This window comes from Megalopta genalis, chromosome 2 (genome assembly GCF_051020955.1).
Source record: "Megalopta genalis isolate 19385.01 chromosome 2, iyMegGena1_principal, whole genome shotgun sequence".
Lineage (NCBI taxonomy): Eukaryota > Metazoa > Arthropoda > Insecta > Hymenoptera > Halictidae > Megalopta > Megalopta genalis.
In genome coordinates this window covers 25,615,206-25,629,104 of record NC_135014.1, presented here as the reverse complement: position 1 = coordinate 25,629,104, position 13,899 = coordinate 25,615,206, and the positions used below count along the sequence as shown (strand labels likewise).

Sequence of the window (13,899 nt, the reverse complement as noted above, 5' to 3'; positions counted from 1 at the left end):
ATGGAACGGTCAATCGATGAACTATGTCTGACTGCAACACAGAAAACTATGTACCCGAGGTTGCTAAATTTAAAACATCATTGCCGGATGACGAGATCACATCACAGTATTTTTTACTGAATCGGTAATGTAGCTTTATACAATTTGTTTATAATATTCTCGTGTTAATTCTTTCAGCAGTCAACACAATTATAGCGTACAATATTAATTATATTATATATTGTACGAATCCTAAGTCTGTGTTTTCGATTTTTCAAAAATAAAACTGTAATTAAAATCACCGGAATTGATTCCTTACTCACATTACATACACCGTTGACGAGCCATTTTTTACCGGTAAGTTCAATTAATATTCAATTGTTATTAGCGAGAACAGTTGACGATACAATAGGATTTATTTTATAGATGGCGCCTTCGAGAGGGCGCTGATGGACTATTGGCTGGCATAGAATCTATGAGTTGAACATCTACTGCACTTGTGCAGTAGCAGCACCGTGTAATACAGTACAGTACGTCGTGCCGCGAAGGAAAATTGCAAATCCGATTTGCACGGAGGTTACTCCGATTTTGACAGATTTCGATCATGCCGATTCATATATTTAGTTGACGACAGTTTGACGACATATGCGTAGCTACGTTCGCATCGTGATCTACAGCATACGTATGTACATTCTACGATTTTTATGGACACTGTAGTTTAGTTTCTCTCTGTCATTACATTTTGTTTTTTGCAAGTTTATATTCTTGTATAACACGTCGTCAAGATTCTTGAGTGGCATCATGAAGTTATACACAGACGTGTACGATAAACTGTATTTGTAAGTATCTCGTACACTTTACAGGCGTTCCACATGATCATTTCAGTTTGTTCATAGACAGTCTGCTGTCTTATCTCCATTCATAATTTATGCTCTTTTTCCAGATATGTAACGCCTGAGAAGTTCTATGTAGAGCCCGTTGGAACTAAAGTGCTCCTTGTAGTCGATAGAGTGAGTCAGCAAATTTATACTCAAGGTAATTATTGTTCTAGCTAGGAATTATTGTTTGGCAAGTGTTAATTATTAGGTTTTGTAAAGAAAATCCTTTTCATTCCAGCTGGTACGGCCAGTCAAATTCCATCGACTGCGAGCCGTAGGAAAATATGGGGTATAATAGGAACTATAAGGCTGCTAGCATGTCGTTATCTTATAATAATTACAGAAGCTATGGAGATCGGAACTATAGCAGGCCACCAAATCTATAAAATAGTTGCAACAGAAGTTATACCGTACACAAAGTCTTCGTTGCATCTGAGCGAAAAGCAATTGCAAAATAATTCCACATATTTAGAAATGATCAAGTCCGTATTGAACACACCGCACTTCTATTTTAGTTATACATATGATCTCAGTCATACGATGCAAAGACTTCATAATACGCCACCAGAGTTCTTAGAGGTAGCTATTCTTAATTCAGTTAATATCTGGCGATTGTTCTTAATTGGTAAAGGATGCGCGTTGTTTTTCTATTCTGTAGATGCCGCTTCACGATAGAGCAGATCTTAGATTTGTATGGAACACTTATCTTATGCAAGATCTAACTTCTAGACCAGAGCAGTACAAGTTTTGCCTGCCAATTATACATGGATGTATCCTTAAATATGAATATATATTTGTATTTCTATATAGATAGATATCTGTATTTTTCTTAACATTTCTATAGTTGTATCATTAAACACTATTACTGTTACTGGTAGTACATCGTTTAATTTGGGCATCGTGTCTAGACGAAACGTACACCGTGCAGGAACACGACTATTCTCGCGTGGTATAGATTCTACGGGTAATGTTTCTAACTATGTAGAAACGGAACAATTGATCGAATACAACGGACATCGCATATCTTTTGTACAAACACGCGGCTCGATACCTTTGTTCTGGTATCAGGCACCGAATTTAAAATACAAACCTAAGCCACAATTGAGCAACCACGAGGATCATCAAACTGCTTGTGCTCGGCATTTAGAAACTCAAATATTCCACTATGGCAAGCAGATCTTGATCAATTTGGTAAGTCATCGTTTTCGTTCGCAAAACAATTTCTCTACTCGACGCTAGCGGTCGAAATAAATAGTACTTGTTACATAGATTGATCATCATGGTCCAGAAGCTTCGCTGGAAAAAGCTTATCAGAACATAGTCCATCAAATTAATAATCAAAACGTTCACTATGAAAGTTTTGATTTTCATGCTGAATGCCGGCGGCTCAGATGGGACCGATTAAATGTTCTACTCGACAGATTGACTCCTGAATTGGAACAGATGGGTTATTTCTTCCTCTTATCCGATGGAACGTTATTGGCTGCGCAAGACGGCGTTTTTCGTACAAACTGTATCGACTGCCTCGATAGAACTAACGTTGTTCAAAGCTTGATAGCGAAAAAGGTTCTCAATGACGCACTGTCGAGGTTAGAAATCCTTAGGAAAATCGAAGATCATCCTAGCGTTGAGAACCATTTCAAACGGGTAATAATTATAGTTCCTTAACGGCTGAAACTTAGAGAATTCTTTTTGAAATGTACAGCATAAAATTGAAACCGGAGAGTAGTCGCTTAATACCACGGAGGGTTCATCGCTTTCTATTGTAACTTGCAGCTTGAATGTATTATTTACAGATTTGGGCTGATAATGCAGACGTGATAAGCGTTCAGTACTCGGGTACCGGTGCACTGAAGACAGACTTCACGCGTACTGGTAAACGTACTAAATTGGGCGCCATGAAGGACGGTATAAATTCTTTGACAAGATATTACAAAAATAACTTTACCGATGGTTATAGACAGGTACATAGAGCAATTTTAGTGAGCTCGCTTAGGAGAAAGGATGATTTCTATTTGGCGAATTTTATAGGATTCCTTGGATTTATTCTTGGGTCGTTACATTGTCCAGGACGGGGAGTGTACGTCGGTTGAGTGTCCTTTGGAGTCTGAAAGAAATTGGCGTTACGTCACGTTCCCGTTGGTGCTCCTTGTAGCATCATCGATGCTAGTTGCTCACATAATTCTCCCTTCAAGATACACCACGGAAATTTTATTATACATGCTATTCTGGGCTGCCATGGTGGGCGGTACGTTCACTACCATCATTCACCATGGCAAGCAATACGTGGATAAACCTAAGCTGCTTTAGACATTTTAGCACTAAGTTGTCGCACGTTGTGCAACGATTTTAATCTAAGCTAATATAGAGATATTTTGTTATTGCCTCTTTTTAGGTGTTAGGGGTTAATCTTTTATTTAGTTTTCGGTGATCGTAATAATTTACCGAGTCCCGGTGTTGCACATACGTGTTGCATTTTCCGTTCTAAAAGAATTGAAATCGATCGTTTTAAGTGGTGTAGGATTTTATAGTCTAGCTGGGATCGCGTTAGTGAAATAAGTGCGATATAATTCTCGACAACAAAACAATTGATTCTGCAAGGCACTCTTATATACATAGATAGATTCTCGGGCACGCCGCGTAGCTTTCGCAGGTGGATTGAAACATGCGACACCTCAGACACGCGACACATGCTTCCCAAACGCACCGCTCAGCCACGTGTCTTCGCTCACACTAACTCAAACGTATCGCACCTCATACCTTTTCTCTCTCACACACACACATTCTGCACCTTTTTCACTCAGACTCTCTTTATATATATATATCTCTTATATACACTCCGTCTCTCTAACACACTCCCTGTCTCTCTTACACTCGGTCTTCCGATACCTCGCATCCTACAGTGGTAATAGGGGGAAGTAACGTTTTTATTGATTGTACATAGATTTAAAATCGTAGTCGACTTTACCAATTGATTGTTGAAACTCGCGCGTTCCCATGTTAAGTAGAGTAATATATAATTTTCGAAGGTAGCTCGTTTTCTCATTCAACGAGAGACGACGTTTGTAAAGTGTTGCAAAAGATCCGACTATGTCCCGGCCAAACATTTATCCGAATAGAGAGATACGTTCGACGCTTGTGGTATTATTCGCTTAGCCGCGTTAAGGAATTTACGCGGTTGAACATCGCGCAGACGTGTGTGTCCGACGGTACGGAGAGTCCACATATTTACAATGTAAAACGAAGTGTATCGCGAGAGGGAACTAGTAAAAACGAGTACCGATCCGCGTCGATGAAGAGCAAGTTTTTGTTAGAAAGTAATGCGATCCCGCAGATCGCCGGTGATTCGTGAGGGAGACCTAGTCAGATTATCGAATTGTATCTAACGAGAAAGAAAAAAAAGGAAGAACGAAACGAGAAGGTGCGAACGTCGAGAACCGAAGCGCGTTGTACTTGTTGAACTCTGTTTAAAAGCATGTAGCGGTTATGAATTTCAAATTCCGATTAATCCGTCTAGGTGTAAACGAAAGATATATAGGTGAACGTTCTAGCGAAGAAATATTTTTTAACAATTAAGAAGCAATCTTTCGTACTAACAGTAAGATAACTTGTTCAGTTGATAATTCATATACACCAATAAAATTCGTGTTTTCTCTCTTACAAGCGAGTGTTGGCTTGGTTTCCTGCGCTTCTAGATGGTGAACGACCGGTAGATTCTAGATGATAGTCTACGATCCGCTCGGATGGCGTCGTTCCCGCTCGTTTAATTATTAATTAAAGGTGCCATCCGTTCGCTTTCCCGTCCGTACCCATTCGATGTATTCAGTAGCAATTAGGGGATTGTTGTTTACGTTCAGCTACAGACGGGTCTCTGTTTGCTTTGGAGTTCAATTTACCTCTTCCGCAGTGCTCACGGAATACAGGGAAAACATAAGCCCTTTGGGTTTCGATACGGGGATGTAGACTGTTAATTCAGGGCTGTGCCTGGTTTAGGATGTTGTAAATAGGTGGTTGTTGTAATCTTTCTTTTCTTTTTTAAGAAACTGTTAAGCAGTCCTATTTGGAACATTTAGGGCTGTTTATATAGTTTGGGACTGTTTATAGTTAAGGAATGTGTATCTTTTTATAAATAATTCTTTGTTGATAATTGTGTCATAAAAATAGATGTACAGGGTGGTTTATGAATCAGTCGCCACGATACTGGAGTTTTGTTTCTGATAGTTTAATAAGAAAGTGTTTCAGAGAAAATTGCATATTGGTATTGAATGGAGAATTTGTAGATGTAAAATAGTATTTATATAAATATTAGTAATTAATAGTATTTATACAAATAATATTATATAAATTGAATAACGTCCAGTTATCTTATAGTTTCAGTATATAATGGAAACTATATTAGAATGCCTTTTTAATGGTGTAACATGATCTCTGTTTTGATTGAAGAAATTTTCAAACCTTTTTACATTTTTAAATCCTTCGCTCGGGCAACTGTTTCGTGAACTGTGTCTATAACAGATAATTACTAGACCGCGCGGATTTTATGTATTTATAACAAAAACAAGAAGAAGAAATACAGAACACAGTAGGAAAATCTTCAGAATATCAGAATGTCTGAATATTCTGAACTTATTAAGATTGTCAAAAGTAGAAGAAAACTTGGTGACTAGCTGCTGTGTAATCGATGCAGATAATTCTGCTCCTCCACATAAAAATCCACGCTCTAATAATTGCTCGAATTTTCTGTTTGGATCATAATCGATGTTGCCTGGGGTGGCTCTATTTTTCCTAGAAATAATACTAAGATCCGTCTGCGTCAGAAGCACGAGAGTACACTCGGCGACTATCAAGAGCACTCTTGAAAAACCCCTTCGAAGGGGGGGGGGTGCGGGGTTGAATAGAATTCCCGAACAAACCAGAAGGGGGAAACGATAAAGTGAACTTCTGGCCGGCACCTGTCCTTTTTGTCCTTTTCTTTGGAACGTCGAACCAGAAGATCCCGATGGCAAGAGAAATGGTAATAAAATCGATGCCCCGAATCCGCTGCCGGTTTGTAATTGAATCAAATTAATCACCCTCATCGATCCCGAGTCTGCACTGGCGTCGCTGTGGCACCGGGCCGCTTACCATCTCCAATTAATAGCAGAAAGCTCCACGTTTCGTTGGAACTTTATAAAACGAACCCAATTACGGGCGGCCGTTTGTCAAAGGCTCAAAGCCACGGGAAGTTTTACCTCGGTTCGGAAATGACGTCGGCCGGCTGTTTTCCTTTCCCCGTCCTGTCAATAGGAATAAACGAGAAGCCGGCGACGGATGCGACGATCCGTGATCCTTTTTATCAACGGCATTAAAAGTCCGTCGGGAAACACGATTGTACGGGACGCATCTTCTCGCCGAATGTGTGTTTGTGTGTGTGTGTGTGTGTGTGTGTGTGTGTGTGTTTGTTCATCGATTCAGAACGGCTACATCTGCCTAGAGTTTCCACTGAATCTTCAGAGATTAGTGTATTTTGCGGGCCACGGAGTTGTCATTGGAACTGGGCTAATTAGTTCGGAAGGCTATCCGGGGACGTTCGAGTTCTTGAACTTGGTCAGCTGCTCGCGCTGGAGACACTGCGCCTGGTAACGTAACATTTTGCAACCTAACGCTTACTAATTAAAATATTTATATCGATTTTTTAAATCGTTCGAGTTTTTGTTCCAAAATTTCTCATCGAATTCACTTTGAATTTTATACGGAGTATTTGTAGCTTTTACGTTCACAGAACTACCCTTAATCATTTAACGATACGTTGGAGTCATTAATGAATTCAGCAGAATTTTCTGCGCACTGATTTTCGCGAATACGACGCAAGATAATAACAAATAGAAAGTGTTGTTAATTTATTTCGTACGTTTAGATTTCGTAGCTTGAAAATGCTCTCTTGAAAATATTTCTGGTTTTTTTTACAGTGCTCTTCGTAAAGATTTAACCGTGAATCATAGCCTGTCGGAACACAGGCTACCGTTTCCCGGTTCTTAGTTTAATTTGGTTCTTTTAATGCTGGCGCACTTTTCGTCGAAAGTTCAATAAGACTGCGACGAAAATTATACACGAAGTTTTCAGATGCTGTAAAGTGGAAACTTCGAACCTATGATTATTCCAGTAACGAATATAATTTTTCGATGTCCGTAAAAACTTTCGAACTTGTAAAATTTTCGAGAGGAAATACTATTTTAATTTTCTTCTTCATAATTTAGTGCGCGATCCATTAACCACCCTTCTACGATCACCTGATTGAATCGCTGTGCATTTTTTACGCTATGGATATGCACGAAATATAAAACAGAGAATATAAATTAATATATAATATAAAATAAAATTATATATACATTATATAATATAAAATAATATATAATATAATATATATACAGTATATAATACTATATATATATTATAAATAGTATAATATTAATAATATTATATATATATATATATTAATATATAATATATATAATAATATAATATAAAATAATGTAAAACAAGTAGAAATGAATTACTATTCGACTCGTGCTTCTTGGAATGGCATCAGAAAATGCTGATCTCGCAAAAAAGGGCACAGTAATACATCCAATGAGGAGCGAGTACATCCATCGCTTTTTATACGAACTCTGTGCCTCTGATGAATTCTTCGAAAGCACTTTAAGTGTTCGAAATTTTTCGAACTAATCGTTAATTAACACTAAGTGCATCTAACTGCTGTTTAGAAGTCGCGTCTTCGTTTCCTAAGCCACTAAAATTCATCCTAAATAAAACTACCCCCTTTGCCAGCAAGAAATCCTTTGCTTACAAAAAGTCCCCGATTAGGCGAAGAAATACCGTACGATCGTCACGGTATTAAAATGACCCAGATAACAGGGCGGAGTTAATCTGCTTGATCGGCTCCTAATGAGATTGCAGAGCAGCGGTGCAACAAAGACGTATGCGCCGACTATGCAGCATGCGAATCGACGGCTCGCGTCAAGGTAAATCCCGAATATCGGGTTTGCGTGCAGCAACCGCCGATTTCCCGATCGGTGTGCGGTCCTCGTTGAGTTTAGGCGTGAATTGCGCTCGATCTTCGCGCGTGTACAAGCGTACGTGTAGGATCGCGCACGTATGCGGTATACGTACGTCGGTTACGTACCTACTTACGGCAGGTTCCGTGATACATGGAGGTCGCACCTAAATTTCCCTCGAGAGTCATACGTCTCACGGACCTCTCGGCACAACCCTCTCCATTTCCCCATTTTCCCTTCTCCCTTTATCTACCGCCCTTTCGACTTTCCCTTATTCCCTTCGTCTTTCCTTGCCGCGTTGCTTCGCCCCCTCGAGTCCACCTCTCGCGGTGTTTTCAGCCGGTTTTCTGGACAACTGTTCCATACAAGTTTCGTTGTCTTTGTGATAATTAGGTGATTACAGTGTCGAATAGATGTTTGTTAATGTTTATGCGGTATAAAAGTTAGGGTAATCGTTTTCGCGAAATTTGAAGGGAGATACAAGGCTTTTGTGATTATGATTAGATTCAAGATTTCATGCGTTTATGACGAGCTGGAGTTGGCTGATTACAAAATAGGAAAAATGGTGGAAGGATTTAGGTGTATTGTTGGGATGTTTGCAGACTATTAGGGTTGTTAATACTAAGCTTACGGGACCCGTTAAATTGACGGCTCCGAAATTGATTAATTTAAGATTATTGAGATTGTGAAAATGTATTTACGAATTTATTCAGTTTTGATACTTGAGAGGAATATTATGGTAAAATTCGTTGAAATTCTGAACAAATAAACTGTTGTTCGATACCAGTTTGTTGTGATTGAGGTAGAATTTTCGACTTGTAAAAAACATTGACGAACAAGTTACACTGTTCTCGATTTATAAAATCATTTAAGGACATTGTTAAACTATCTTTGACTTACTAAGATCATTGAAGAACATTGGTAGACTATCTTCGACTTACTAAAATCATTTAAGAACATTGTTGGACTGTCTTCGACTTACTAAAATCATTTAAGAACATTGTTGGACTATTTTCGACTTACTAAAATCATTTAAGGATATTGTTAGACTATCTTCGACTTACTGAAATCATTTAAGAACATTGTAAGACTATTTTAGACTCACTTAGATCATTTAAGAACATTGTTGGCCTATCTTCGACTTACTAAAATTATTTAAGAACATTATTGGACTATTTTAGACTCACTTAAATAATTTACGAACATTGTTGGCCTATCTTCGGCATAGTAAAATCATTTAAGAACATTGTTAGACTATTTTAGACTCACTTAAATAATTTACGAACATTGTTGGACTATCTTCGACATAGTAAAATCATTAAAGAACATTAATAGACTATCTACAACTTACTAAAATCATTAAAGAACATTGTTCGACTATTTTAAACTCACTAAAATCATTGACGAATACATCACCCCATTCTGGACTTACAAAATCCATTGAAGAACATTGCGAAGCCTCGCAAAGTTGTCTGACAACAGCAGACGAAAAGCCAAATAAAAAGTTCTTCATCCCTCGAATCATTTCTACAGAATTGAAAGCGACGCATTAACAGTTTCGAATCATCCGAATATTTCCAGCGCTTCAAATTTCTGCACAAAATCCGCGGTCTTTTCACAAGCAATGGAACGATGCCCGGGCCGGATCCCCGCATCCGGCAAAAGCCGCATAAAATTGACTCGTGTAACGAGGGTTGAAAAGTCCCCCGCAGTGTAAACTCGGTGGCATTCGCGCGGATCGTGACACGAGTAGCCCCGAAGTCGCTTAATTACGGTGGATCCGTGTCCCCCCCCCCCCCCGATCCGCGTCATTATACATATATGAATATAATTGCCATCGCTGGTAATTATTTTGAGAATATGCTGACGGCATATTGACATTTCCCCTCGGAAAGCCTTGGACAAATAACAGGATGGATTACGCGAGCGCCGAGGAATTAAAACCACCCTCGCGTTCGGCACGGAGGGGTGGCTCGCGAATATTTTCGCGAGCTGCAAACGACGCGTCGCCGCTTCCTTTTTTCTTCTGCACGAGGAGAGACCGGAGAGAGAGCGAAAGAGAGCGAGGGAGTCCTTTTCTCACTCGTCCCCGGTCCCCTCTCATAAAAGTTAATAAGCCGGTCGGGGGTAGGTTCGTCGATCCCGAGGAAATTGCGGGAGACCAACGCGCCTTCCTCGCGACGTTTTATGCTGCTGTTCCATTCGCCGTTATGGCCGACCTTCTCCGTCCTGTTTTCCACTGTTCCCCACCCCCCGTCCCTCTTTCGTCCCTGTTTTCCATCGCCGCCCTTCGCGCCCGCGTTTCTTTTACTGCCCCTCCGTGCAAGTGTCTTCGCGACCGTCCCCCAAGAAAGGGTGACGCGCATAAAAGCGGACGAACTCGTTCCAGCCGGAGAATCCACTCTTCCACTTCGCGTTAATAACTTTCGGACGCGACGAGCTTCACCCGCGTCTGGTGCTCTTCTCGCGGGATATCCGATGCACCGGCCCTTTCGCTGGAATCAATTAGGGGCGAGGATGCGCGTCAGGGTACGCGACGCACGAGTGCCGGAAATTTGTATTGTTTCGTTCGAACGGCTCTTGTTGGGGTTGTTCAGTTTTTCGAAGACTGAGCTACCGAGCCTGTGCTGTTAGAGCAGCTTCGTTGAAAGATTTTTGCGGCTGTTTCAGCAGTTTCGATGACACAATTTGATGACAACGGCGACGATGGTAATTTTGTAGACGTTTTAGGACGCTCATGGTACATTTTGCGACAAAAAGACGGATATAAGAGCCGCAACGAGGGGTTGAAATTATTGAACACGTTAGTTTCGTCGACGAATTGTTGCAGAAACGTGCTACAAAAATTGCAGACGCAAGCTCTGATTTTTAACCCTTTGCACTCGTGTGGCGACTCTAAAAGGCGACGCTAAAAATTGCTACACCATTTTCAAAAGAATGTTCACATTATTAAATCCATCTGTATGCGATAAATTGTCCAATAAAATAGAAGTCTCTTATAAGCACACACATCCAATTTCACGTGTATCGAATAAAAATGAGGGTTAAGATGACGATAGAAGTGTTAGGTCTATTTTGAGGGACCTGTTGTTTCATTTTAAATGAACAAAATCGCACAAATACAATCACATATATTGTACATTTAACTAGCAACATTAACATCAATTAATATCGTCATGTGTATGAACGTTGCATTTATTCTAATAAATCGTTCCTCTGTATCCTGTCGACTTTGAAAATGTGTTTCAGGTTGATAAAAGATGTTTTAGGTTATAAAAGATGTTCGAAATTAGTCAAATGCATTTTGCTAGTCGTAGAAGTTGTTCCAACGATTTTCCTCAACGATACACGTAAAAATAATTCGTCCTTTCGCGAGAACGAAGATAAAAACCCATGCTATTTGTCCGCGAACGCGAAAAACGCGAGCGCTTGAATTTTGAGCAAAGGGCACGATAATTCTTGTATAGAATCCTGCCGCCGTCCGGCCGGCCGTTTAATCGGATTAATTGCGCAAACAGTTCCCTAAATACCTTTTCTTTTATGCCATGTGTATTACGCGGAAAAAATGCCGCGGCGCTGCGGCAAATAATCCGCCCGACGGCGCGGCGGCGGCCCGGATAGCAGCCAGTTAATTTTGTCCGGCCGCTGCGGTGTCTATTTATTTAGCGAAGCTTCTCTTTCTTTTTTTTGTCGCTCCCTGTCCGTGCTCGCATCTCCCGGAAACTGCAAACTTTAATGCACTTTGAGGGATTCTTCCCGTTCCGGGGTGTCTTCCACGTTGGCCACCGTTGGAGAAATTCCTCCGACGTGGAATTATTTCGCGCGACGAAACGAATTCACCGCGTTCCACCGCCGCCCTCCCCTCCTCCCCTGGCCATGGGACACCCTGTCCATTCAAAAATTTAATCCATGTCCACTTTGATCATGCCGCGGAATCGATGCGTGCTGAATGCCGAACGATTCGGAACCGCCTAGGATGTGGGATCCTTTTAATCATTCAGGGCCGCCGCCGGCCTTCGCTCCTCTTTTCTCCGCTTTGAGAACTGCCTGTCCGATCTGGAACCGACGGTTTCAGCCATCGTCCGACGTCGAAACGACGTTCACATCAATCCTCGGACCACAGACAATAGTCACAAATAAATAAAGCTGGCCACGCTTTCGATCGCTCCCGGCGATCTTTTTACACAGCAACACTATCCTGTAAATATAATATTTACGTTCATCTACGGGGCAACAATTTTATCATTTCATCATTTATTTGATTTCATAATTTTGGTTTACTTCATGATTTGATTTATTTCTTAATTTAGTTTATTTCATCGTTCAGTTTATTTCAGAATTTAATTTACTACGGAATTCAGTTTATGTCATCATTTCATTTATTTCTTAATTTAGTTTATTTCGTCATTCAATTTATTTCGTCATTCAATTTATTTTTCGTCATTCAATTTATCTCGGAATTTAATTTATTCCGTGAATGAATCGATTTATTATACGCGATGAAAACATTTTTATCATAATATATCGAGCAAACCGAATATTACTAGGACTTCCGGAATGCGAAAGGGTTAAGCTAACGCTTGCTACGACGCGCGTAACTTCCTAGTCTCGGTTTCATTAACGTAACGGCATTGCGGGGCATTTTTGGAGTTGGATGTTCGGCACTTGAGCCGCGGAAACGTTCGTTCCTACCTTCGTTAGAATATCGAAGACGGTCTTCTGAACAGCAGCAATTAAAATCATGCCGCGCGCGCGCGCGCGATTTCGATGACGTCTCGTTTAGGCTGGCGAGACGCGGCTCGAAGAAGGCGAGCGCGTCGCTTCTGGCACGGAGCTGTGCAATTTATTATTCCGAAGGGCGCGGGACGCACAGATGCGGCCCATCGACGGAAATTACGTGAGCCGCGGCGATATTTCGCGAAAAATTGCAGCGCGACGCCGAAACCGTCCGCGTCGGGGACGCGGTATCGCGCGTTTTATTAGGCATTACAATAACGTATGCATGAAACGTCGTGTAATTTCAGTAAGACGCATTCCGGCGAAAATTGCACGCAATCTTGGCAACGGTCGTCGCGGAATACGTTGATCCCGCGCGAAACGCGAGTTTTTATTAAACGTGTAACACAGCGAAGAGGAGGAGGGGCTGGTCGCGGGGGAGGGCCAGGGGTTAAATAAACGTCGGCAGGACTTTATTGCGCATTTTAATGTCATCCGGTGAACACGCGAGCCTTGTAATTAGGTGCCGAGGGCGTGCGAGTACATACTTGGATTTCAAGCGTTCGAGTTTCTCGAGCCGCCCGAAATCGACGAATTGTTCGAACGAATGCGAGTCGTGAGATTTCGACGTACTCGAAGATGAATTATCGAGACGAAAACTTTCGGATTACTCGAACGTGTATGAAACAGATTCCTCGAATTTTCAAGTTCATTACTTGGGGATGGAAGTAGTTTATTTATTTATTTCAATGCATTAACGGGGCCAACTCTTTCTGTTACAAAATTGGAGAAAAAAGTGAGTAGAAGGAAAACAAGTCAATAATTAAAGGTGATAAATTTAACGACGCTGTCAGATTATTTTCAACTTATTAAATTTGTTACGAGTGAAAATAAATTTCTATTTAACTTCACAACTTTTATTTAATTTCTATTTATTTCTATTCAAGTTTTATTTATTTTTATCTAATTTTTATTTATTCTCGAATAATTGTTATTTAATTTTTATCTATTCTTATTTAATTTCCCTTTAAATCCTTCATTTCAATTAAAAATTCGTATTTACATTTTGATTTCGTATGTTTCAATAGAAGTGAATTGAAAACAAATGGAGCTCGTTAAATAAATGATCAAAATATATCAATACCTAAAGTACTACGCGCGAATTTAATTTAATTAACATGCTCTATTAAATTAATTTATTTCTTCGCTCACTTGCTCATAAACAGGATTAACCCTTCGGTATAACGATAATACAGATGAAAGAGGCCAAGAGTCTTTTGTTTCGACGATTC

The 13,899-nt window shown here is 40.3% G+C and overlaps 1 protein-coding gene across 2 annotated transcripts; it reads left to right on the top strand.

Moving 5' to 3' along the window:
• The first annotated feature begins 469 nt into the window (after window positions 1-469).
• Window positions 470-4,520, top strand: Sac1 (phosphatidylinositol-3-phosphatase SAC1). 2 transcript variants are annotated; one of them, XM_033470683.2, is made up of 9 exons: window positions 470-661; window positions 736-818; window positions 923-1,014; window positions 1,096-1,436; window positions 1,516-1,627; window positions 1,702-2,048; window positions 2,127-2,504; window positions 2,654-2,821; window positions 2,889-4,520. In XM_033470683.2, exons 2-9 carry the CDS (start codon window positions 781-783, stop codon window positions 3,165-3,167), a joined length of 1,755 nt encoding a protein of 584 aa, XP_033326574.1. In that variant the 5' UTR covers window positions 470-661; window positions 736-780; the 3' UTR covers window positions 3,168-4,520. The 2 variants fall into 2 exon arrangements, with proteins under 2 accessions (XP_033326574.1, XP_033326575.1); XM_033470684.2 differs by having other exon boundaries at window positions 470-818; window positions 1,096-1,146; window positions 1,201-1,436.
• Window positions 4,521-13,899: the final 9,379 nt, after the last annotated feature.

Bases quoted from the DNA above. Each gene is read 5' to 3' on its own strand.
- Sac1 (XM_033470683.2), top strand. From the start codon at position 781: ATGAAGTTATACACAGACGTGTACGATAAACTGTATTT. The intron at 1,628-1,701 runs GTATCCTTAAAT...ACATTTCTATAG, and splicing joins CCTGCCAATTATACATGGAT to TTGTATCATTAAACACTATT. The intron at 2,822-2,888 runs GTACATAGAGCA...CGAATTTTATAG, and splicing joins TTACCGATGGTTATAGACAG to GATTCCTTGGATTTATTCTT.